The 26,799-nt window shown below is 49.0% G+C and overlaps 1 protein-coding gene across 2 annotated transcripts; it reads right to left on the bottom strand.

Moving 5' to 3' along the window:
- Positions 1-37: 37 nt before the first annotated feature.
- On the bottom strand, positions 38-26,788 carry eif2ak3 (eukaryotic translation initiation factor 2-alpha kinase 3). Of its 2 annotated transcripts, XM_086127428.1 has the most exons (19): positions 26,307-26,788; positions 14,576-14,705; positions 10,299-10,493; positions 10,025-10,158; positions 9,397-9,658; positions 9,136-9,304; positions 8,896-9,021; positions 8,688-8,810; positions 8,396-8,622; positions 7,827-7,936; positions 7,599-7,721; positions 7,370-7,519; positions 7,148-7,273; positions 6,697-7,057; positions 5,848-6,021; positions 4,729-4,902; positions 4,531-4,632; positions 3,735-3,797; positions 38-3,043 (listed from the first exon to the last, which is right to left on the bottom strand). In XM_086127428.1, the coding sequence occupies exons 1-19, from the start codon at positions 26,582-26,584 to the stop codon at positions 2,825-2,827; spliced, it is 3,246 nt and encodes a 1,081-aa protein (XP_085983554.1). In that variant the 5' UTR covers positions 26,585-26,788; the 3' UTR covers positions 38-2,824. The 2 variants fall into 2 exon arrangements, with proteins under 2 accessions (XP_085983554.1, XP_085983553.1); XM_086127427.1 differs by having other exon boundaries at positions 6,697-7,273.
- Between the last annotated feature and the right edge of the window lie 11 nt (positions 26,789-26,799).

Here is a 26,799-nt window from a genome sequence, read left to right as displayed (position 1 = left end):
TGCGATTCATGGACAAAGGACAACACATGACAATATATATTTTTTTTCCAACAGATTTATTAAAGTCAGACTTGTAAGAAGTCATATTCTCTTGTGAATAAACGCCAACCCCAAACGGATTGATCAACAGCATGGAACATAAATAAAAAGCAAAATCAACATATTTACATTTCTGTATGAACAGAAAAAATGTGTGCCTTTTCACCCAGAACAGTTTGTTTTGTTAGTTTTTGCAGAGTAGGACCAAGCTACTTGTCCCATGATATTCCCCCCCCCCCCCCTTCTCTGTCAGAGCCAAACAAAAGGCAGCGAAACCTCCGTAATCAGGAGAGGAACAAAGAGGAACAATCAATGTCGATTTGACTTGGACATTGAAGATGATGATGAGTTGGTGATTGTCCGCAACATTGTGTGCGTGCCTGACTCACTTTAGAAAAATGGAGCAGAAGGCCCAGTGCATAAACATCACTTGACTTCCGAAAACGCCATATAACAATTGGAACAACAACAAGAATAATAATAACAAAAACAAACAAACAAAAAAAATTGCTCTTATCCCCAAAACGTTAGAAAACAACCATCTTGGGAGCACACGGCGGGTCATGTGACTCTCAGCACTTGGCGAGCAGGTCACGTGACCGCCATCAGGTCCAGGATTTCGCCGGCTCACGTGCCAAAATTCGGCAGCGGCTTCTTCAGCCCACGCTCAACACCACAAACATTACAATCAGAATTACAAAATCAAGTCATACAATTAGCAGAAAAAACTTTGGAATATTCAGAAGGGAAAAAAAAAAAGTATTTTCCCTCCTAAGACTTAATTCGTGAGAAAAAAATAATTCATCCAAGGGAAAAAAGTTGTCAGAGAATTAAATTTTATGAGCGGGGGGGAGTTGTACTTTTGCAAGCATAAAATTCACTTGGGGGAGGGTCGGCAGAATTGGTTGTGAATTTAGTGGGGGCAAGTCGTTATGAGAACGACATTGACATTTTGGCAGAAAAATTGAGTCTGAATTTTCTGACAGTTAAATCGTAAAAGCCCTACTTTTCCAACAATAATGTTGTGATCAGAAAAAAAGTCATTTCATGAAAATGAAACGTAAATTGTGAAAAAGAAGTTGTCATTTTCTGGAAATGAAAAAATAATACGTAATTGTTTCCCTGGAAGTCATCCATTTGGGAGAGTGAAGTCATCATTTTGAGAAAAACGATCAGAAAAAAAAGTTGTAACTGTCAGAGAAAAAAAGTGTACGTTTTGTCAGTTGTAATTTTTCTACAACAACGTTATAATATGATCCTACAAAAAGAAAAAAGTCAATGTATTTTTCCAGGAATAAAATTCTAATCATATTTCGTGGGGGGGGGGGGGGGGAGTTCACTGACAAAAGTCGCTATTTTCAGGGCCCTCCAAAAATAGGAACTTTTCTGAGAAGAGTTGAAATTTTCCCAGAATAAAGTCATAGTTTAATGGAAAAATATCATAATTATGCGAGAATTGTCGCAACATGAGAATTTGGCATTAACCGTGCAAAGATTTTTTGACTTCATTTTCCCACCACTCTTCTTTTCAGCGTGGTTCCTCATACTTGGGGCATGCCCACGTGTACAAGGCTGGATTGAATTAATAATAATAATAATGGCACTTGGAGGAGTTTACAAAAGAAAATAATTCCAATATAAAAAAGGTATTGCAGGTTGTCATGTACATGCCCAAGCACTAGGGGGCACTGTACAGGCTAACTGTGAGGCCATTTTGCAATTGGAGAAGAACAAAACCAAGAGCGAAAAAATGTTGTGGGGTGGCGGGAGACAACAGCCATCTTGGGAACACGAACCACAAAACTGCAGTGGGAAGCGAGCGGTCGCTACGATAAGCGAGTGGTTGTCACACTTCCGAGGTTGCGCTGAAACCTTCCCCGAAGCGCACGTCCTGCTGACTGCTATCGTCCTACTTCCGCTTGCAAGCGGAACGTGGCCCAACGTCCACCCAACAACCGCCAAGACTGAAGGAAGCCTTTCACACCGAGCCGCTCACTGCCAAAGCTTTGCGACAAAAATGTCAGAAATCTGTGAGAATTGACTTTGAAGTATGTGGTGAGGGAAAACGGTGATATTTTGTAAGGGGGGGGGGGGGGGGGTCGAATTTTTGGGAGTTTCACGCAGAGCGGCGTCATTTCTAGCTGTATTTACAAAGAGGAAAAAAAGCGGCTCTTCTCATGTCAGAGCCTGCCTGTCACAATCGGTACACATGAGGGTTAAATAAAAAATTGAAAATAAACACAAAATACCAATGTGTTTGCTAAAAATGGCGTGGTGGATGTTCAATCGAGGCAACTGGACTCTTCTCGTTTGTTGCCCTTTTTTTTTTTTTTTTTAAATTTCCTATGCTATCAGGCTAACCATTTGAAGTTAGCTCGACTTGTCAAGCAGCACCGATACCAGCTCAGTGTGAAAGGGGTCGTAACAGATGTAGAGTAGTAGTAGTCAAAAGCACTGGCTGGGGCCATTCATTTAGTCGAAAGGCAATTCAGATCCTCTCACATCCTCTTACAGTTCTAACGAAATATGAAAAAAAGAGGGTCTTCCTCGTTTTTTTTTGTTGTTTTTTTTGGTCTTCCAAATCAGGCATGAGACTGAAGGCATCTCCTCGTGGTTGTCATACCTGAGGTGTGGCGTGCGTGCGCGTGTAACCATGGCGTCGGGACTGAAGCATGACCGGAGGAGGGGGGGGGAAAAAAGTTCAGAGAAGCACTTGGCTGAATTCAGTAGCAGTAGTGTAGAAAATGTTGTTTCCTTGGGGAGGGTGGGGGGGGGGGGGGTTCCGTCAGGTGGCGCAGGGCTGTCGGGGGGGGCGTCCTCCTCCTCCTCCTCCCCCTCCGCCGCCGCCGCCCGTCGATGAGGTGCTGTAGGTACGCGAGCGCTGTCGCACGGCCGCCTGCCGGCACGGAAGCTCCAAGTCCCCGAATAGCGGCAGACAGGTGATGTCCGCTGCCTCTGGACGCTCAGCGGGGATGAGCGACAGCATGCTAAGCACCATGCTCAGCTAACACACGCAGAAAAACAAATATGCTGCTCACAAAAAGACACTCATAAATAGAATGGGAAATACATTGTAGTAATAGGAGGGTAATATTGGAATCTTATGGGGGCGGGGGGGGGGGCGGGGGGGGCAGGTCGCAATATGCTCAGCTAAGACAAAACCAAACCAACAGCATGTGAACAGGTGCTACGCTAACGCTAGTGAGTAAAAATAGAACAGTAAATAGAAGTTGCCGTTTTAAAGGGAAAATAGTTGATCAGCTAAAAGAAACACAAGCTACACGCAAACAGGAGCTACGCTAACTCTAATGCTAATGCCAGTGCTAACGCCGCTACTAAAAACACAATCCTAAAAATTGCGTCACATCAAGACTCTCGAGTTGTCATTTGACAGGGAAAAAAAAAAGTCGCGTAAAGAGGAAAAAGAAGTCATAATATGCTCAGAATTATGTCCTTATTTTACACCTATTCCTCAAACCCAATAAGAATCAAAACGCCGTGTTTAAACTAGTGGAGGCGCATCACAACTTATGACTGTCAAGAAAGTTTTGGGTTGACCTCCACGTTAACGTCCCGGCCAAAAAAGAACAATTCTTTATCTGTTTCAATCAAACTTTAAGTGCGTGTGCGCTAAAATGCATTTAAAAAACTAGTTGCATTTTGCTGCCAATAGGTGGCAGCAGAGGGCCACTGACCTCGTGGAAGTTGTTTTTGGAGAAGGATTCTGGGAAGCGCAGCGACCGAACCTCCATCAACGTCTGTAAGAAGGGAAGACAACAAACACGTGTGAACGGCATCACCCAAAGAAATGCAAACAGCAACACACAACAAGTTTTTCGCCCCCCCATCCCCAACCTCCCCTTTCTGTATTTTTCCAACGAAACCGATGTGAAATGGAGAACGACTCAGCCTCACTCTCAGTTTGTGTGACGGATTAATCAATCGAGTCAACGCTTGAATAAACAGTTCTGACGGTTGTAAAACTGTACACGGCCAACGGAGTGAGTTTCCCGAGATAGGCGAAGTTCGAGCCGCACTAAATTCGGTCAATTATTGTGTGACGTTGAGTGAACCTTTTCATCTACCGACTGGTTTTCTTACCGTGTCAAAGTAGTTGGTTTCAATGGAATGAAATGAGGTTCCTCAAATTGGCAACGTTCGCATGCTACTTCTGAAAAGTCTGGTAGCTTTTTGTGACCTTGCGAGTGGATTCTTTCATCTTCCATGGGAGTGAGGGGGTGTACAGTTAATGGCATCTCGTTCCTGAGAGGGTTGAAGTTAGCGGAAATAGACTACAGAATCAAGATTTTTCCACTTCTGCCTCGCAAGCGGGATGATTTCAAGTTCGGACGACGCTAAAAAACACGTTTGAAGTGACTGGAGTGAGTAGTGTCGTCATCTTGCCATTTAGCGAGAAAGTGGCACGGGGGTGACGGGAAGAAGCTTCCTCGGGCAGGCCCAAAGTTAGCGCAGCACATTTGATGGACTCACCCTCACTCTTTCCATCTGCGTCCGAAACGGGTAGAGCAGCTCAAACAGGATCAGGCCCAGAGAGTAAATGTCCACTTTGTGCGAGTACGACTGCCCGGAGAGCTGCCGAAGGGAGAAACAACAACAACAACAACGAGAAACCGAATTAGAGGAGGGAGCCATGTTGGAAGCGCAAATGTTCTTGCCTGAACGACTCACCTGCTCGGGGCTCATGTAGAGTTTGGTTCCCACCTGGCCCGTGTGGCGCGTGAGGAGCGGGGCCGGCGTCAGGGCGCACTGCTCGCACTCGTCTTCCTCGTGCTCCATGGCCGTCACCAGGCCGAGGTCGCCCACCTTCACCACGTCGTCCATCGTGAAGAAGATGTTGGACGGCTGAGGAGCGCAACGTGCCGGCAAGTGAATGAGCGCGCATCTACCCACGCAGGCGCGAGGACAACACAGGAAAGCCGGAATCGAACCCGGTACACCTCTGCACTGGGAGGTCGACGCGGTAACCGTTCGATCGCCGGGCCGCCATTTTGCTTACTATACATGAAAATAAAATGTCCTGTTGATTTTCAGTGTTTCTATTTTCCGAGTATTCTAAAAGCGGTATTAAGAGTGAACGGAATGCGGTTCCCTGGGCGGCTGAAGTTAGCACAGCACCACACCTGAAAAATCCTGTCAATTGTGACCTTCGGGATGTTTCCGTCTTCCATACTAAAACAATTGATGAGAAAACAAAAGTTAGCATGACCCTTTAGGCACCTGTTTTGTATTTAAAAAAAAAATAGTTTTGATATTTCAAAAGGTATTTACGGATAAAGGCATACGGAAGGTCAAGGTTGCTTGGTGCAATTTGGCTACTTGGACAGTATTTTTGAAATGTCGAGTTAGCGCTTTCAGCGCCAATTTTGAAGCTATGCTAAAACTGATTAATGGAGTGTCATGTTTCGGGAGCCAGTTCAGGGACGCCAGAGTCTGGGTTTTGTGCTCCCTCTTATGAGTACCAGTCAAGAGGCGAGCAGCGGCATTCGGGACCAACTGGACATGCTTCATGGAGGACTGGCTTCAAATCACTCTCCAGTTAGAGACTCACATCCATTTTGTTACCTTTGCGGCGGATGTTTTCATCCCGACTGCAAAAACTCTTGCAAGTGAATGGAGTGAGGTTACTCGGCCCGGTAAGAATTGAAAGTGGCTTTCGTATGTTGGACTTTGTCAACAGGAATCTGTACTTTTATTTGTGCATTTAAGTTGAAACGGTGAGCCCTGAGCTTCGGGTTTCATTACTTTTGCGGCTATCGTTTCAGTCCCGTCCGCGCTTGGCGTGTTTACCTTGAGGTCCCTGTGCATGAGGCCCTTGCTGTGCAAGAAGTCGACGGCTTCGGCAATCTGCAGGAAAATGTCCAGACACTGGTTGTGCTCCCTCTGCTCGGGGAGGCAGCGCCGGGCCATCCAGTCCTTCAGGTTCTCCTTGCGGCACAGCTGCATTTGGATGTACAGGTACACCTGCGGACAAAACGGGAGACACGTGAGCGTCGTTCAAATTCAGCAGCGAGCCGTTGGTGACTCCAGAAGTGATGTGGACGCAATACGTCAATAAGAACTTTTACTTATCTTGCACCCCACAAAAAAAATAAGATTAAAAACAACTAATATTACAGCTAGTAAACACTAAAGTAAAACAAAGCATTTTTGAAAAAAAACTAACAAACAAACTTTCTCTCACAACTCGTAATTGATAAAAACTCATGCTGTCAGTTTGACATATTATTATCGGCATTAATTTAAAACAATTTTAACTCGATTAATTTTTTTTTAAAGCGAGATTAATGCGGCACCACATCACAGCGGATGTTACGTTGCTCTAAAATAATAAAATGTGCTCCAAGTTTGAATAACTGCTCCAAGTGAAAAATGTTCTGCACGAAGAAAACTGATCCACGATTCCATGTTGATGACAGCATTGAAATGGGAAAAATAGGAGAAAAAGAAATCAAAGGAAATTTAGAATAGATCAAAATCTGTGATTAATTACGGCCAATTCTGAGTTAACTACGAAATTATAAATTTCAGTCAAAATGAAATAAAAACCAAGAAGAAGAAAAAAACCCCCGATTTTAATCCTGAACCAAGTTTGGAGTCTGTAAACAAACATATACAAGCGGCAACAAAATGGCGAACCTTGGGAGACGGTTGCGCTTGTTGGCCGGCCAGAGTCACGGGCAGAGCCAGGGCCAGCGAGTTGGGCCGAGGAGGCGTTGAAGAGGAGGGCCGGCCGTCCTCGGGCTGCGGAGTGTGCGGCGAGGACGAAGCGGACCCCCCCACGCTGCGCAGGTCCCGATGGGTGGCGGCGGAGGCCGAGTCCTCCTCCGCATCCGCATCCGCTTCCACCTCGGTGTCGCGGTCGCATCCCGAGTCCTCAAAGACGATGTCGAAGGAGGACGAGGTGCAGTCGCTGGGCCGGTGCGGCAGGCACAGATCGAATGAGTCGGGTGTGTCCGGGCGGTCCGGCTCGGCCTGGCTGTCCTGTTCGGACCCGAGGCTGTCGTGGCCCAGAAGAGGGTGCGGGGACGCGTTGCTGTTGGTGCCCGAGCCCGCGGTGGTGACCACAGACAGGTGATGCCGATCGTACCCGTTCACCAATGGAGCGGCGGCGCCGGCGCCTGACCCGCTGCCCGGTGGCGAAAAATGGGACACGGGCACTTTGACGGAGAGCGGCTCCATGTGCTCCACGAAGCTCAATGGCGAGTCGGTGACACTACGAGACAGAAATACGTCAACTTCGGTCTAAGCGACTTCGACGCGGAACGGCGTTTTCGGTTTCACGAGCGAGTAAGACTACGCGGGGTCTTACCTGGCGTCTTGCAGCCACCTGTGGTCCATCCTCTCCTGCCAGCCCTCGGGAGGGCTCTCCTGCCAGGCGTTGAAGTAGCGAATGATGCCGGGATGCTCCAGCTTGGCCAAGGCCTTCACCTCCCGCATCACCTTCTCGCGCGCCACCTCCCTGCGGGAGCCAGAAACCGCGTTTGAACAACGCCGTCGAAACCGCCTTGACGTCAGGCCCGCCACGACACCGCCGCCACCTGTTGGGCAGTCGGATCCTCTTGATGGCGTAGTTGCAGTCGTCCACTTTGTTGCGCGCCTCGAAGACCACGCCGAAGCCCCCGCGGCCGAGGCACTGCACGGGCTCAAAGTCCGTCAGGTACCTGAAGAGAGGTGCGTACGTACGCATGAGCATACCCGCTTCTCTGTCGGGAGCTCATTTGGTAGTCGTGAAGCGGTTAAAATGGAGCTTTACGCTAATGACCTACCTGGACACATATTTGCTGCAGCGCGTTTCCTCGGCATCGGGCTCTTTGGATTCGACGACTTCGAGGTCAGTCTTGTCGGTCTGGCACTGCGTCTCAGACTCTTTACGTTGCTTCAAAACACACACAAAGAAAGGTAAGGACATAGGCATCAACTAAGTCAATCCATTAGCTGAAAACACAGAATGACCGAGTCCATAAGCTTCTTGGTATGACGATTTCTTTGCTAGGAAAGTCGATGATCGTTTAGTTTGCCCGAACAACAGACCGGCAACCAGCCCAAGGTGTAGCCCACTTTTTTCACCTAAAGTCAACAAGTAAGAGGCTCAAGTCCACGGTATACGCTGAATCTGGCTACTGTCCAGGGTGTATACCGCTTCTCTTGCCAAAGTAAACCGGGATCGACTCCAGTCCATGGTGCACGCCTCTTTTCTCACTTTAAATCAACTGGGACAGGCTCCAGTCCAGATGAGACACCACTTTTATGTCCTAATGTCAATTAGCAAAGGCTCCAGTCTAGGGTGAACCCCACTTCTCTTGCCAAACGGTGATGGAGTCGGGGTGGTTCTTACCCTGACGCCAACGGAGGCCGGCGGGTGGAAGAACTTGCGTACGATGTAGGTGGTGGCGGTGATGCAGAAGACGATGGTGCCCAGGATCTCCTTCCACCAGGGCAGGAGCAGCACGGGGTCTTTGTTCCTGCCGCTGTCGGGCTGCGCCCCGCTTCTTTTGATCACGCTCACCGCGCTGTCCCGCTTCTCCCGGTAGCGCTTGCTGTAGGGGAAGTGGTAGCCGTTGTCTACGGAAGGAAGAGAGGCGGGTCAAGACGGTTGCTCGGACCGGCTTCCGGGTCCGGAGTCTCACCGTAAGGATACTGCAGGATGGACAGAGCTCCGTTGCTGTACTCGTCATGGGAGAACTTGTCGTTGTTCAGACACTTGTCGAACTCGTCGAAGCCGACCAAGGCCGGAGTCCGAGACGGGGAATCTGTGGGAAAACGGCGTCGGCCAGGGTTGTCGTGTGTCGTCGTCATCCTGGCGTTGCGTGCGTGCAAGCGAGCCGCTCGACTCACGGATAAGAGGCTTCCATTTGACAGTCGGTAACGCGATGATGTCCTTCTCGGACCCGATGGCTTTTGACGGGAACTTTTCGGTGATCCTCACCGAGGATTGGAGGTAGAGTTGACCCTGGAACATCCCTTACGTCGGAGGGGGAGGCACATGATGCAACGGTGAACCCCAAAATACTCGCTATAAAACAAATTCATTTTGTTCTATTTTTTGGCCACATGGGGGCGCAGGTGAACACATACCCAGGTAAACGCTGGACGCCGAAGCATCTTTGGAGGCGTCTGGATTGTCGCCGTCATCGTCCTCCTCGTCCGTTTCCGACTGGTTGCTGTAGGCCGTGTCGTCAAACAGGCTGATGGGGGTGACTTGGCCTCCGCCCACCAGCCAGGCAGAGGCGATGGGAGTGCAGAACTGCGACAAGAGGAGTCATTTGGTACCGGGGCGACCGGCCGGCCCTCAATTTGAGCCCGGAGAAGCCAGACTTTTTCCGTCCCGCGACTCACCTGATGTTCCCAGACCAGCTGTCCATCGGGCTCGGTGCTGAAGGCCATCACCTTCCAATCGGGGACGGACACTTTGATGATCAGGTCCAGGTTGCGGTTCTTCTTGTTGGCCGCCTGTTCTTTGGACTCCTCCGTGATAATTCTCTGACGCTTCGCCCGCCGCCAGGGGTCGCCGCCGGCCATCTCCGCCTCCAGGAAGTTGATGGCCGACTGCGCCTCCGGCAGGAGTTTCAGCTCAAAGTTTCCCACGCTGAAGTTCCACCTGAGGACGAAAAAATAAGCGACGCTCTCATTGGGTGTCAGATGCAAAAATAAGGCTCCAAAATGGTATGTACTCCACACGCGCGAGATCACATTTTTTCCCAGACTGGTAGCACTGCAAGGAGTCACTCTTGATCACCGATACGAGTCCTTCTGATACAGAAAATTTCAGCGTACACGATAGTTCATGACGAAAAAAAAAAAGATCTTTTCTGACACGTGACTTGCCAATGAGTCAAACCGCCAAATACTGGCGAGAAGGACTTGCCCGACATCAAATATCAGGTGGTTAATATCGGCAGGATACCGAGGACCCGATCCCTTGAAATAGATACCAAGACCGAGCATCTCACTTATGACTACGCACTTTTCCAGTCCTGAACGGGGCCTGATGGCTCGGACCGTCTTCTGGGTCCTCTGAAGCAGGAGCACATCTTCGCCCTCCTCCGTTTCCTCGGGCCTCCAGCGGCTGCAGCCCATCGCGGAGCAGATATAGCGCAGCTAAAGATGAGGACGACGACCACGAAATTAGGGTTGGGCACGGTGAACGCATTGCGCTAACTGAGCTGAATTGAAGTCAGCAAAGTCCCGGTGACGGGACATCTGCAATCGTTCCGTGCGTAGCCCGCATCCGATCTGACCTTGCCGCTGTAGGCGCCCAGGCCGTAGGTGGTGAGCGACTTGCCGCCGACCAGGACGGTGTCTTCTCCGATGCGGTGGGACGACTCCAGCAGGGACTCCACGCTGAAAGGCACCGCCTCCATACTCTCGCGGTCGCGGTTCCACTGGAACAAGGCGCCGTCCAGAGACGGGATCACCATCTTGCTGCCAAACACCTACGACGGAGACCGACATAGAAAATTCTTGACCAACGCGTTCAGATTTCGAGACAGAATTCAAGTTACTCCTCCAAGTGACTGCGCAATACTAATTTGGTCATTCAACAAAAACCGGCTGCATGTAGAATCTAAATCGACCCTTCAAAATAAAATACAATAAAATCATTCACGTACAAAAAAGTCCCGTGAATCTCAGAAATGGGAGGGCCAGTTCGTGGAGCTGTGGGAGGCCTGCGAGCGACTGTCTGAAGTCGGCGGCAACTTTTCTATGCGCATTTTCTTTCGTAAAACCGGTCATTGCCGCTGCGATGCCGATGGCGACCGGTGCACCGTTTCTACAGTCAAACTTGCTCTCGTCACCGGCTCCTCTTTGGAGTCCGGGGCCGAGTGCGTCATTAGCAATAGCGTTGGAGGCTAACAGAATGAAGAGAGGTCTTGTTGATTTGCTTCCACTTTGCTTGGAATTGTGATTTGTCTTCGGTTTAGCATGCTCGTGTCTTCTTTGCTAACAAAGCTGACGTGGTGGAAGCATGCTTTTCAAGCTCACGCGGCTATTACGGTAGCTTACGCATCACAGCCGCTAAACGATCCGGCTAATTGTTCCAGTGATCAACCAATGGCCACTTTTGCTCTCTTTGTGAGCAACTTTGTGTCGGTTGTTTTGTTGTGAGGCATTTTTGGATCTTGCTAGCGTGAAAATTTTGTTTTGGTGGTAGCCGCTTGTGAAAAGAACATCATAAATCCCGGTAAAAAAAAAAAAATTGATGTTCATTTAGTTAGCATGTTTTGGGGTTTTTTTTCCTGTATTTTAGCAATCTTTTGTTTTTGTTTCGCAAGAGTGGATATTATACAGGTGTGTGTGTGTGTGTGTGTGTGTGTGCATGGTAGGCCAGACAGGATGACATCATTGCAAAAAAACTGACCCCAATCCTGCCAGATCAACAGCTTATAAAGGATTGGACATATAAGACTAATTTAGTCACACAATCTCACGATTTCTAATCATTCAAGAGTTGTTGGTTTTTTTTTTGGGTGGGGGCGGGGGTGTCAGCGTCCCCGTTTCGGACAGCTGCCAGAGTGCCCACGGCGAGCGAGAGTGGAAGAAGTGCCAGAGGGCTGATGTGGCGGCCGGCGGGCAGAGTTGATGTCATCTCTTCAAGTTGATGAGCGAGCTAATGAAGAGGGTTTTAACGATGCGGGTGTGGGGGGGGGGGGGCTGGATGAAAAGCTTTGCATGCAGGTGAGTCATCTGGCCGCCGATGCTTTAGTCCTCGCCTGTGATCCGACGCAAGTTAACGCCTCTAAATGGACCGACCGTCTGTCACCGATTGGTGCGGGACCTGGAAAAGTAGATGAGGCGTTCTTGACTTGCTTGGTCCAATTGCTTTGTCTTTCGAGTGAAACGTCTTGATACTTGCACGAAAAAAGTCATTGAAAAGAAGAAATTATCTCAACACAATATTGAGTCGGGAGGAAATTGGAGCGCGCCAGGAAGAGTGCGAAAAAAACTTTCTGCGCTCCGCCTCCTCCGCTTCCGCCATGTTGGAAGACAAATGACTTGGTTCGGACGCTCGTCCATCACGTCGCCTGAATCGCTCAGTGTGTGTGTGTGTGTGTGTGTGTTTTCGACTATGTAATGACATCATCTGTGAGCCCAAAGCATTACCTCAGTCTCCTAATCATACACGCGCGTTCACACTGCCCCCCCCCACGCCCTGGCCCCCCTCCCTTCATCCTTTTACACTCGCCAGCATGACTCATTCCACTTTGATTGACAACCTTGTTCTGACCTTTCGACACACACACACACACACACACACACACGTTTCTTTTTTGTGCAGACAAAGCAGTTTTGAGTTTGTCGATCTAAAAAAAGAGCAATAAAAAAAAAAGGCGCAGATCGGTGCACTGCGGGGGACGGGGAGGGGGGGGGGGCGCAGCAGGTGACTGGTTGCCTCTTCCCACGGCGTGTCGGGGGGCCAGCCAATGGCGCGGCGGCAGAGCCCTCCCCAACGGGAGCCTAATCACCGAGCAGACTGTCTTCTGCACGCGGAAGACGCGACGACGTCAGCGCGGGCCGGCGTGACGACGGCGCATTCACAAAATGAGGAGGAAAACAAATTCACAACCCCCCCCCCATGCGCCCCCTGGCAAAAAAACAAAAAAATCATAACACATGACGTCACGGCCAAGCGAGCAAATTCAGAGCTGGTGGGTGGGGGGGGGCAGCCTCTCATGTCTTTGTTTTGTTTTTTGTTTAGAATTTCTGTCCGAATGAGAATTTCAAAACTAGAATTTTTTTTGGGGGGGGGGGGCTGCTCTTGAACCACGCTGGCTTTTTTTGCAAGGCGTTCGGTACTCACTCATATCTTTTCCTGGTTGAGACCCTCTTCCCACACATCCACGTTGAAAACCTTGTCAAACATTCGCGGCAATGGAGGAGTTAAAAAAGGGTCACCCCCCCCCCCAAAAAAAGTAAATACAAATAGAAAATGGTGGAATTTTGATGTCGATCAGCGTATTGCCGTCGTTGTGGTGCCAAACGACACGAGGACGGAGGTGTGATGCTGCCGACAAAAGTTGCCATTCAAGGTGACATTGTTGTGGAGATGGAAATGCGAGTCTGCGCTGCAAGCTTCCTTCAGGGGTTTTGACACTTTGGAACCTCGGAGGAGAGAGACCAAAAAAAACCCCCACTGTGTCTGAAGTGAGAGCTTTATGTCTAAATTTAGAATGGCAGACTTGAAGAGACCCGTGCACATATTTCGGGGCTGCCCCCCACCCCCCATATTTCGGGGCTTTTTTTTTCCCCCCCCTGAGTCAAGTGTAAAGTTGGAACAAAGTACCTGATCCAAACAATGGCAGGCAGGCTGCCTTTTGCTCACCGCAGTGGTTGGGGAGGCGAAGGGGGCGGGGCTAGACAGCGTGCCGAAAGCCGATTGGTGGACAGCCAATGGACAGTTGCGCAAGATAAAATCAAAGGTTCTTCTGAGTTTAAAAAAAACACACACAAGCACACACTTAACTTTGTTTGAAACCCTACCCGTGGTTTGAAAACCTTTTCTTGAAACCTGATCCAAACCCCGAATCTTTTCTTGCAACCAGAACTTTAATCACAAAAACTCAGGCTCGAAATCTCAGCGAAAACCGTCATTTGAAACCCCAACCTCGGCTTGAACAACTCAGCCCACTTTTTAAATTTGAAACCCGAAATTTGCGGGCCGAAGCCAGGCCTTAAACTGCGACTCTGGTGTCGGAGGTTTCAATCCCGGATTAAGGAGTCAAGCGGCATCTTGTCCGCAAACGCGGGTTGCGGTGGGACGCGTCCTTCCACCGCTCAGCTAGGTCGCCGCGATGCCGCTCCCATGTGGGCGGTTGAAGCCGGCGCGCGCGCGCGCGTTGTTCCAACACGGGCTCCGACTGCCTTTGCGCGTGTGTAAACCTCAGCGGCTCAACAAAAGCGGATCATCCTCCAGGCAAAAAGCGCTCCTCCGAGTGGAGGGGAAAACGGGTGTGGGGGGGGGGGGGGGGTGTCATCGTGTTTACATGTTCCAAATGTAGGCAACGCCAACGCCTGCCCGACTGTTCAAAGTGCAGCGAGTTCAGCGGCTGCTCTTACAGAAGGGGGTGGGGGGTGGTGGGGGGTGGGGGGCGCCCCGGGAGATCTCGTTAAGAGGAAAAATGTATCCTTGACCTCCGAATGGAAGACGGGGGCATATTTTGTGCTTCCACTTGAGAGCAGACGTTTGAGATGCGAGCGGGGGGGGCGGGGGGGGGGGGGGCCTCACGCCGCTTCCTGTCAGATTCGAACGAAAGTTAAAGAATCACGTCTTAACGCTAACAAACAACGCCAATGACAGGCGAATGGAACCAGCATCAACGTGGCACTTTTCAGCAGTCTTTCAACAGTGGCTATTGGAACACCAATGTTGGAGCAACACACGCAGACAGACAATGTAACAACACCGTGTTCGAAATATACTTTGCTCCAAAAACGGCAGAATTCTTTTGTTGATGGAATGCCAGATGCTACTTTTCGGTATAACTTTGGGGGCGAGGGTGGGGGCGAGGGGGCCTACCTCAGGTTTGCTGAGACTGGAGGACACCAGGCACCCGGAGCCGACGTCCATGTCCCACTGCTTGCGCCCTTGATTGTGCGGATCCAACGCTGAGATGCGACCGTCCAGGGTGCTGATGATCACCAAAGATCTGCGCAAACAAATCCAAACATCAACCAAAACGCACTTTTCCAAGTCCAAGGTCAGCCCAGGTTCGTCTTCGGAATCCAACCGCCCTCCGACTTCAATCACTAATTGTAAACCTTAGACCTGGCCTGAAAGGCAAACATCACCCCCCCCCAAAAACCTGACTTCAAACTCAAATTTGAACAGGCAAACTTTGCAGAACCCCCAAACGTTAGCTTGAAACCCCGACGTGACAGTTCCTCACACTTTGAACGACATCCGCAGCCAATCGCCAAAGTGAAGAAAGAACAAAAGACTTTGTTTTGGGCTTTTTTTACTCCGCCGGTGTCTCAGACGCTCGGGGGGGGGGGGGATCATTTTGCTGAGGTTTCATGGCGAGCGGCGCCCTGTTGTGTGAAGGACGACGTTTTGGCGACATAAAAGACAGCCGACATTTCAGGCAATGTCGGCCCCGCCCTGTGTGCCGCACCGGCTGTCAATCAAGTGCCAGGCTGCAGGGGCGGACTATCGAGTGGACGGGGCGCTGCTGCGGGAGTGGAGAGTTGGCGAGCGGCATCCTGTGTTGGGGGTCTATCATGAGTAGACCTCCAACCCCCTCCCCCCCCACCAAAAAAAAATTGCATGGCAGTGACATTTAATGCTAAAACCTCAATCTCTAATGTTATTCAAGTCAACCCCTCACGATTGATCAATAGTCGCATGTGATGAAACTGCTCCCTCGGAGGAGCTACCCGTCGCCCCCTACAGTCTGAAATGTATACAAACAATTACATCACTGCTGATTTCTTTCAAGCTATCAACTCGAGCTAACTTTTTACACTTACAGTACATGCGCGAATGAGAATTCTGCAATAGGGTTTCAAAAATTAGCTGCATGTTTTTTTTTTCTCCCCCGTTTCTCCGTACAGGGAAACAAACGTAAGCAAATTGGTGGGCCTGGTAAAAAGATGACGCCGGCATCGCTCGCCCCCAAGCAGCCGCTACTGATCACAACTAATCTGCGATCGATGGCGTTTATTGAACCGCCCTCAAGCATCAAGGGGCGCCCGCGTGCCGGAGGTGGCGTGGGCCCGCAGACGACTAAAACGAGGATTAAACCCAATCGATGGGAGGATGTTTCCTCTGGTTTGGAGGGCTAACGCCTGCAACTACCCTTTGCCGCGCTACAGACTAATTCACATATCACAGTCGGGGCTGAGGAAGACATCAAAAGGGGCTTGGGGGGGGGGGGTGGTCTCGTTGTTGATTTTTTTTTTTACATCTGACCAAGGCACAGACATATCGGGGTCACTTTCGCGCCGTCAAATTAAGCCGAGTGAGGCTCACCAGTGAACGCCAAAAACGCAAACATGGTCACAAGCCATCAAAGACGATCACCAAAAAAAAACGCTCCTGGCATTATCAGACGTGCGAAGAAAAAAACAGTTTGTTCCTCTCTGGACCGCCAATGAAAAAAGAAAAAAGGAAGAATCCAGTCACCCTCCCGATTGGCTGTCGGGCCTTTCAAACGTCAAGCTGATTGGCTGTTGCTAAGCAGCGGCTCGAGGACCCGCCCCCCTACCCAAGTGCTGCTGAGGAAGACAAACAACAAGTCGACACGGACTAGAAGAAGTCGAGAAGGCTTTGGTGGACTGCTGAGAAAGAAGGAGCGAGGGCTGAGTAGCATCATGCTAATGTCCTAAATGAGCACCAAATAAAAGGCCGCATATAAAAAAAGTGGTTTCTCAAAGCCAAGGGAGAGGGTGGGGGAAGGGGGGGGGGGAGGCAGCCCCACGCAGTCTTCACAACTGGGGGCGGCTTATTGACAATGGTGGCTGTCAAAGCCGACCGGGGAACCGTGAACGGCATCTTGGCACTCTCACACACACACACACACAAAAATAAATCACAGTTAATAAATAAATAAATAGGATATGGGAGCCGACATGCCCGTCAAAAATCAATGCCGCCCCCCCCCCGATGTTAGCTTTACGCCAACCGATTGGAATTTATCGTCACATCAATCTGACATCAAAAACGGCGACGTTTGTTTGCGCGCAAAAGGATGCGTCGCGACAGGAAGCGGTGGTGGCGCTATTTTTTTTTTTTTTAGAGAACAAAAAGGTGCGATGGTACGAGCGGGAATTCGATGGGGTTGTCGACATGTCTTTGCTGGTTCCGCTTTGAGGGAAACGGTATTATTTGGATAAACCTATTCTTGGAAGATTATCCGGGGGGGAGGAAAAGAAAAATGCAGAAGAAATGACGAACGAGTCTTTCCTAAAAAATGAATTTGTTATTGCTCCATTCCGACTTTTTTTTTTCCTCTTGAAAACGGACGTGCCCAACACATTTTGGCGGACATGCCGGAGTTTAATTCTGCTTGTGTGACGTTCGGGTGACGACGTCACCACCTCTTGGAAAAACGGCTTCCTTCGTGAGAGGTTTCCGGACCCAAAAAGTTTCAAGCGGGCACGGCCAAGTCCACATTTTGGGAGCCAACTTTGGAACTTTTCAGACCGCCTTCTCAGGACAGCACGGGTACGAGTCGACTTGAATCACATTCAGAGCATTTTTTGGGGGGGTCTTGAAACGGCATCCTGCGCGTCAGGAATTGCCGATGACTCGTATCCAATCAATAAATAAAGAAATCAAGAATAATGCCTGTTATTGCGGATTACATATGACAATTTGGAATTTTGCTTCAGGCTTTAGCAAGCATCATGAAACTTGACCTGCTTGATTTGCTTTCGCGGGCCATATAAAATGATGTGGCGGGCCAGAATTGGCCCCTGGGCCTTGACTTTGACACCTGTGATTTAGACGAAAGTAGTGTTCTGCCAACAGCTTGATGCCAAAGAGCTCTGTTGAAGTAAGGTGGAAAAAAAAGCTCGCTTTTTTTTTAAAGCAACGTCAAATTTCATTTTTTTTCCCCCCAAGATAGGAACGCAAAGATATTTCGCAACAAATCGCTCCCTGGCCTTATCGACGTCCCCAGAAATGCGGTCGGCAGCGCTGGTGGGAAGATCGGCCCGGCGAAAGGGAAGAAGGCTGAGCTCCGGGACGGGGGGCGAGGCTGCCAAACGGCGGCTTCGTTCGGGTCTTTTGTTCGCGCGGCGGCGTCATAGCGCCGAGCGCTTCTTCGACGGCGACGGGGAGCGTGGAGCCAATTAGGCTCGCTCCCACCGCTCCTCGGAGACAAGCGCGCACTCGCGGGAGGCGCCCAAGTCAGCTGTAAGCACGCACTCCATTGAAAGAAACAAGCGGCGTGTTGACATACGGCCGGTCTCCGAGGAGAGCCGCCGCGGCCAATCGGCAGCGCGCAGGCCGGAGCCGCCAGCCAACCGGGCCCGTGTTGTTTCCCCCACCGCACGGCCCAATGGGCAGGCGGCCGGGCGCCGGGCCGGCCAATGGCGGCGCCGCGCCGCCTGTCACCATGCGACGGGAAGAGCGCCGAGGAGCAACCAAAATACGAGCGCGTGGGGAACACGTGGTGGCGAGAAAAGTTATGAATGCGGCGCTCGGCTCGGGCGGCCGCGCCCAACGGGAAACGCCGAACCCTTCCTTCTTGTTGCACCAAAATGCGTTTTCGGCACTTGTTCGCCACGCAGGCTGCCGCGCTTTTCGTAGGGGGAACGTAAAAATAAAGCGACAGTCGTTTACAACTGTCGCATTATTTTTACGTCATAAAAGTGACCAAAAAAAGGTATTCAAGGGGGAAGAAAAGGGACCAGGAGCGCAAATAACTCAAACGCTTCAATAAAATGACAACTTTTTCGGACGAGGAAGAAACATTTTTGACTCGGCCATGCCGTTCAATGTACTGCAAAGTCGCTGGAGCCTATTTGATCAATTTGCTATAAGATAATTAGCGAAAGCTGAGCTACATGCTAACCACATATCATGTCATGGGGGGGGGGGTTGACTTGCGCAATACCAATCCAACGACTTCACCGGCTTGTTTGAAGGATTTTGGAGCATGTTTGTACGCCAGCGACAGGCAAAAAAAATGTGAACGTTAGAGCCATCAATTCAGTAATTATACTTCCAGGAACTTTATTTGGCAACTTATATGCGAGCCAAAATGGATGCCATGTCATGTCATGTCTTTTCAATCCAACCAGCTCAATTTAAGAGACATTTAGAGAACATCTCTCCGTCTTCGTCAGGGCAACTGCAAAGGCAAGGGTGTGGTTTTAGGCAGGTTAAAAAAAAATAAAAAAACTACAGCGAGCAAGCAGACCACTTCCTCGCAATGCAGAAGCGCAGCGCTCTCCTCCTTCTCTTTCTCATCCCGCGTCGGCTCACACGCGCTCGAATCCAAAAGTGCGTGGCGCCGCGCCGCCGGCCGCTGATTGGCCGCGCGCTCGCCGCGCCATTGGTTGTTGCCAAGCAGTGAACGCAGCGAAAACAAGACAGCGTGGTCCGGGCGGCTACCGGCTCCTGCCTTGTTTTTCCTCTTTGCTCGCTCGCTCTCCTTCTCCTAGCGTCCCACCTATTTTTTTTTGGGGGGGGGGGGGGGGTTGCGGTTTTGCCCCACCCAAAGTGCTGCAGTGCTGCAGGATGTGTCCTGCTGCCGACTTGTCAAAGTCGCCGCTGACCTCGTAAATCCAATCTGCCGCACTGGGGGGGGGAGGGGGACAACTTTTCCCAAAACAGGCAAACAACAATTAGCCCGGTTGAAAACTACGAGCGCGCACAAGACGAGCTTGACAATGACACAAATGTCAGGCGAGAACCGGTGGTCGGTTGATGTGTTGCGGCGCCAAACCGGACGGAAGCTCAAGTTTGCGGCAATCGAGCTGCGCCTGGCGGTGCGAATTTGGTTGCAATATGACCAAAACGCCACATGTTCACCTTTCAAAAGAAAAACATCACCACCACACGGCCGCTTCGGTCCCAAATGCGGACTTCCTGTCCGTTTCCAGGCACGGCGGCTCATGGCGACCTTTTTGTGAGTCTGCGACTGAATTCCACGTTTTAAGGGCTGCACGAATGCCTGCGTCAGACCAAAACGGCAATGAGCTGTGAATCTTCAAGCATGGCTTCTTGAGACCCTTTGGTGGGTCCAATCGTGACAGACGGCAAACGGCAGAGTTTGTGCGTTTTCGGGCACAGATTTTGATTCAAGAGACTTTTTTTTTTTTTTTTTAAATCATGGTTCCACTCATGCTAGACATGCCTACCACATTTCAAGTTGCTAAATGAACATCCTTTTGAGGGGCGTTAAAGCCCAAAATGGCAGACTTTCTGAATCTTTTTGGGGCATGGCTTCTTGAGACATTTTTGGGGGGTCTACACTAAGAATAATACGACAAAATACAATTTTTATAGGTCAAACGGACTAAAATCGAGACGGCACTTACAAGGCAAAATGGCAGACTTCCTCTTGTTTTTGTGGGTCTAGTCCAGTGATGGGCAAACTACGGCCCGCGGGCCGAATCCGGCCCGTTGGTCTTTTTAATCCAGCCCGCCGAAGGTCGGTCCACAATTAAGGTTCGATGTGAATGATTGCATTCATTTCAATTGGACTTGTAATGACAGGCATTTCACCGCCAGGTGGCGCATTGACTTGAAGTTGCAGAACACGGGGGGGGGGGGGGCGGGGCAATCTTTTCGACCACCTAGTACCTCTGTATCGCTCTACTTCTACTGGTCTGATCACAACCCATCTGCAGCGATGCACAGGCTAAAATAGGTCATCAACAACACTTTTGTCATTTAAAAAAAAGTATATTAATACAGTACGTTCGTGCTTTTGTTCTGTTGATGTTTGATATGGACCGTCAACAAATGCAGTTTATTTTTTAATGTACCATAGCTCGTGCTGACCTGGCCCTTCTGTCAAATTTTAAAAGTCAATGCGGCCCCCCGAGCCAAAAAGTTTGCCCACCCCTGGACTAGTCATACCTACCAAATTTCTAACGCTCAAAAATGAAACTCCCTCCGAGGAGCGAATTGAATCTGTTCAATTGTAGTGGCCGCGTCAACGCGCATCGGCTGACTTCCTGCATCTCTTCGGCGATGTCGTCTGGAGAAATGTTTTGTGGGTGAGTCTACTCATGATCGACATGTTTACCACATGACAACGGTGATCAGTCAAAGCGGTTTGTTTGTCAGGTCAAACCGCCTCGGACAACATTGCGTCAAATGGTTGCTCCCTGCGTATTTACGGGACTTTTTTTTTTTTTTTGGGTGCAACGACACAAGACGGAATCGAGAATTTGTTTGTCCTCAGAATAACAACGACAAAGAGACAAAACAATTTCAAGCGGGTGAACTATAAAACGGGAACGCAGCAGATGAGATAAGATAAGATGACGTCATAGGAAAATAAAGCAAAGCGGCGGCAGGCGCGCTTGAAAACTTTCCCTCTCGCTTCAATCACAGCCTCAAACCGGCCTGTCGTTTTCAGGACAGCTTCTATTTATAAAATCTCCCCAGTTACCGCCACGCAAGGACTCAAACTAAGTCAGCAGGACAAAAAAAAAAAAAAAAAGGATGAAAACATCAACTCTTCCAGCTGCTCTTCCTCCGCAAACTAACTATAGGCAGACCCATGTGGCCCCGCCGCTCAAATCGGGAGTCGCGGCCCGTCTCCGCAACGCCATTGGCCGCCGGGACGGCCGGGCCCGCCGCATTGGCTGTTGCTAAGCGAGTAGGCCTGCTGCACGGCGGAGGTGTCAGAGCCCCGAGGGGTGGGGGGGGTGGCAAGGGCGGCGGTACAAAGGAAGGTGGGGGAGCAGGTTCAAGCCACGCCGCCATCCTCTCACCTTCCGCTCGAACGCGCCGCCAGTGATTGTCATGACACAAGTACAGTTCAGTTGTATTTAACTTTTTTGGGTCAAGATTTTGGATTATGCGGGTAAACGAAAGACACTAAATTCCACAACAACAACAGAAATTGTAAGACGGCGGTAGCAAAGTTTAAGAAGCCGAATGTGATTTTTGTTTTCGAGTCCTAAATTTCAGAAAGCAGCACAAGGATGTAGGTAGAATTTCGACATTCGAGTACAATGTACATTTCAGTTGTATTTAACTTTGAAGCTCAACGCAGTTGCATTCATTCAATTCCAGCGGTTTGGTTTTTTAAAATGTTATTTCGGTGTGTATTTTTTCCCAGTTGACGTTTTTTTTGGGTACTACATTTTAATTTTCATGAGTTTTTTGTGCACGTTTGGACCCTCAAAACGAGCGTCGTTTTCTTGGCGAACAGCGTGCAACCGTTTTTCGCAGAACAATTCCAAAACTTTGTGCTGCGACATCGCGAAGGCCCGAACACTCCTCTGAAAAAATGCGGGGTGGCTCCATTTAAGCCGCTGGAGGGAAAAAAAAAAACGTAAAAAAAAAACTTTTTTCCCTGTATCCAGTAGGTGGCACTACCACTACTGTAAAAAATAAGTTTCATTAAACACGAGAACTCGTGAATATAAAATAATGCGGGGGCAAGTTGCAGCGGCTTTGTCAAGTGAAGGCCACGCCCACTTTTCCAAGTGAACTCAATTTGGCCGACTTGCTGTTAGATTTCACATATGGCTCCAAGATACTTTTTTTTTTTTTTTTTTTAAAGATCTTGGCCTGTTACATCTACCGCCAAATCTTTGTGGGTCTTGGTGAAAGGTATAACCGGGGGCTGCTTTGTTAAAACCTTCTAGGGGGCGCTAGTGAGCCCTTTTTAATTATTCAACAATAAACTATTGCAGATTTTTACCAGGCCTGGCGTTTTTGTGCATGTTTCATCCTGAAGGCCGAAAGACTCCCGCGAGCAAATATGAACCGGATCTGATTATCCTGCAAGGAGGAAAAAATAAAAACATCTAAGATTTTTTTTTCCCCCCGTAGCCAGTAGGTGGCGCTCCGACGACGTTCAAAAAGTAAGTCGGTCGATGTCTCGCGGCCCGAACTTTCATCAAAAAGCGACATTTGGAATAGGTAGGATGGCCATCCTCCTGACAGACGGATGGTAAGCAGCCACGCAAACCTCCAAGGATCTGGCATGAGGCAGCAACATGTGAACAAGGTGAACGGGGAGGGGATGAGGGCAGGTGGGAATTTCGATAACAAAGGGCGCGCACACACACACACACACACACAGTCTTGCCGGTGTTCTTGAAGCCGCACTGAGCGCAACCGAGACATCCCCGATGATCCGTTGTCATCATAAAGAAGGACGCTCTTTAGCTCTATTGCCTTCCATGTCTTTTGTAAAGAATTCACACGCGTCCTCGATTTTGTTTGATCCCCGTAAAGGAGCGGCGCGTTTATTTATTGTATTTTTATCATTATTATTTTTTTGTCATCCTTTATGACTTTTATGTACATGTCGCATACATTGCGGCTCGCACTTCAAAAAGACCCCCCCCACCCCCCCCTTTCAAGCCTTCCGAGTCCAGGCTTGATAAATGGATGAACAAATTTCAGATCGTTACGTTTTTTTTGTTTTGTTTTGTTTTTTTACACCGACTCTCGATTGACGCATTTGCGGGAGAGACGGTCGACAGGCTGGGAAAATTGGGCTGTCACGCTAATCGAAATAGAAAGCCCATTTGGGGGGCCTTGACGCTTCCCGCCCCAAAAAACATCGAGTGCTGTTCCCCAAGCTAGCTAATTTAGCATGTCCTGACATTTGCATGACTTCAACAACAAATCATTTGAAACCTCCCAAAAAATGAGACAGAATGAGTTTACACCCGCGTCTGACATTAACATGTGAACTTCATATCAGTTTGAATTGTTTTTTTAAATGCCACAACATCCTGCACGAGTGCAAATATGACCTGGTGGACAATTAATCGAGTGAGGTTCCTCAGCGGGTGAAGTGAGCGACTTCCCCCCAGACGACTTTGCAATTTTGGCAGTGTTTTGGTGTCACGATTCTCAGGTTGACGTGATCCTATTTCTCATTAACTGTGTGCCGCCTTTCTCTTTTGAACAAGTTGTTTTATTGCCCATTAATCAAACATGAAACTTCATAGACCTTCCGTCCCCCCCCCCTCAAAAATACAAACATCCAGCCGAAAAAAAACAGCTGAAACGATGCGTCACAATTTCAACTTGAGAAAACGTGACGGACACACGGAGAGTATTGTTATAGTGCCTGTCTACATTTATTCACCACCGTTTGTGTTCACAAAAAATATCTACCGCTTGAAAGGTTTGTGATGCCACAACGGGGATGCTATCCGTTAAACCCGTCGATGGCGTTTTGTATTGTTTGTTAGCATTGAGCTAAATGGACCGCACAGTGGACCTTGGCATACGTTCACATTTTCATGCATTTTTCTTTTTCTTTTATATTTTTTTGGTCAAAAATGCATACCGAACATTTACTGGTGGAGGTGTTTTTTTCTAAGAATTCAGGGGCTTTAAAAGAACGTTATTTTTTTTGCAATGCATTCCAATGGCCGTCAATTACAAGTGGACTTTTGTCTGCGCGCTCTTCGCGTCCGCTCTCTCGTTGTTTAAAATGCACAATGTGAAACTGTTTTTGTTTCAAACGTTGAGTGGTCCTGAAACAACTTGAAGAATCGTCTCTCAAGTGTCTGCTTGTTGCGCACCGCCAGGAAGCGCAGGTAGGGCAGCGTCCAACTGTGTTAGTGGAGCAGACAACAGCGCGCCACCCGGGGCTTGTTTGGTCTCGTTACAAGGGCGAGCCTCATCAATAAAAAGTTGGAAGGGGGAAAATGTACGCAAGTTCCATAAGGCCGTACGCATTCAAAAGCTTTTGATCTGTTTCACTCTTTTTTTTTTTTTTTAATCCTGAATCGCGGCTTGCAAAAAGACACGGGCGAGCGTGTTTAAAAATACCACACAGAGAATAATTTAACGCTTAGGGTGAATGAGCCGAGGCGGTGGGTCGGTCGGGAGGTGGCGTGAAAAACACACTGCGGCAGACGCATTCAAAGTGAGGGTCGGGGTTCAATCAATGTCTGCGTGCCGCATCTCTTCACGTTGACGCATTTGCACAACTTCGCAGACCAAACTTGAACTCTTCAGCCTCATGTCCTTCATGTGAAAATGATTCTTACAAATTCTGTCTCGCCAACAGAAATAGCAACCTTCGACCCCTAATATTGTCATTTAATATGCGGTTACTTGTTCAAGGTTCTCTTATTTTGTGTTGTTTTTTTCACCAACACAAAAAATAAACAAATCGAAACTACAATATCAGATTATTATCCATAAATGTTTAGGGTTGAATTAAAAGTTCAACTTTGACTAGCAGTCTTTGAAGCGCTCCCAGCGACAACTTCACAAAACTGGACCAAGCGAGTGCGGCGTCAACAGAAGTCCGATTGCGACGATGTCACTTATAAAGACGTTTTATGTTTCATGAAACAATGCCAGAATTAAATCAATCAAATATACAGATATTTAATAAAAAAAATAAATAAGGGCTGCCAACTGGCTGAAGTGAAGCAGTTTCTTTTTCTTTTTCAAAATGTCAGCCTTATTGATATGAAAATGGCATTCCACATGGCAACCACTGCCATGTTGATTTGGATTGGATTGTTACTTGATTTATCGGCATTGAGGAGTTGCTCAGTATGACGCCTAACAATGGCTAATTATAATCACATCAATGAACATATTGATAATGCTGATATGGAGTTGTCGCTAAAACGGATTTATGCAACAACAACAAAAAAAATGTGATGGTGGCAACTGCAAATTCCACCTTGACAAAGATAATAATGCTCGGTTTTCATAACAATAAGGCTCTTGATGTACAGCGGCGGTGCAAGAGAGCTTTTCCATGATGGTAACCTGACAGGAAAGACTCAAAAGAGCTCCCAGCACAGCTGTGCGCACCTGCGAGCTACAATGTCAACCATAACCACATTCCGACACACATTATCAACCCTCGGTTTGACGAGCAAGCTCCGAAAATGCGGCTTATAGCACCAAAAAAATGCGGCTTTTGCGACGCGGATCTGGCCGCTAATGCAGCAGTCAGTTCCGATGTGCCTCATGACGTGACCCGGAGTGGCGATTTTTAGCCACAGAGCAAACAGGCTACATTAAAACATCAAACACCGCGCCGGGTAAACTTAACAGTAAGAAAAGAAGTATGATGCTGCGCTTTAAGGGGTCTGCTTTGGATACGAAATGGAGAAAAAAAAAAGTTTGCTTGTGGAGCGTGTTGTGCCGTCGCCCGACCGGAGCTGCCACATCACCCCCGCCCACAATCGTTGACCACAACGTGCGCCAAAAGAAGCAAAGTACACGCTTCAAAAGTTCGATTGCAGTATTACACATTTTCCACCACCTTCAGGAACGTGGCAATTTCTCCGCGTGATTCGCGTTCGTGGACACTTTGACTGCCCCCGATTCCCATTTAAATAATTTAATTGATGCAAGAAAAGTTTGAATTTTAGAAATAACGGAAGTTAAAAAAACAGTGTCGCTAGCTTGCTGGCTGTTCTTTTTTTTGTTGTTGTTGGTTTGATTTGGTCGCTTTAAGGCGACGTACAAGTTCTTTCGGTCATCGAATCCAAACGAAAGCTTTGAAAGCTGCTTTATATAAACCGCTTCGTGGGGAAAGGGGGCGATCGTGTGATGATGTTAGGCAGCTCGGCAGCGGCGTCGTCGTCGTCGTGTTCCGAGTCATATCCGCCTCGCCTACCTCCTCATTGGGACACTTCCGTGGCGTTCTCCCCCGCAGGACCCGTCGTCCTCGGCGGCAGTCGGCCCGCTCTCCACGTCCTCCACGGTCACATCCGCCACCCCCGGGCGCAGCTTGACCGCTCGGTGTCCATCGCCCGAGCCCCTTGAGGCCAGCTGGGGCTCTCTGCCGGCGACGACGTAGCCCAAAGTGTGCAGGGTCCCGAGGCCGATGACCACGTTGAGGAGCAGGAACGACCGAGAAATGCTCACGCTGCCAAAGCGAAGCCCCCTTTCCATTTGGAAGGCTGGCACATTAGTGAAGCAGGAGATTCACATGCCACTAGTCGGCCGTGTAAATCTTTACATGCTAAAAAAAATCTTTCGTGCTATGAGTGTCAATAAAAGTAATGTCGCGGTTTGCCCTCAAGTGCCCTTTATTCTTTGAATTAATGTAAACACAGCCACGCGAAGGGAACTCCGTGTTTTCGTCTTTATACTTGATGCAAGACTTG

The sequence above is a fragment of the Hippocampus guttulatus genome, chromosome 13 (genome assembly GCF_054856545.1).
Source record: "Hippocampus guttulatus isolate MCC_2025c chromosome 13, RoL_Hgut_1.0, whole genome shotgun sequence".
NCBI lineage: Eukaryota > Metazoa > Chordata > Actinopteri > Syngnathiformes > Syngnathidae > Hippocampus > Hippocampus guttulatus.
Note: the sequence above shows the minus strand (reverse complement) of the source record. Positions and strands in the feature narration are given on the sequence as shown.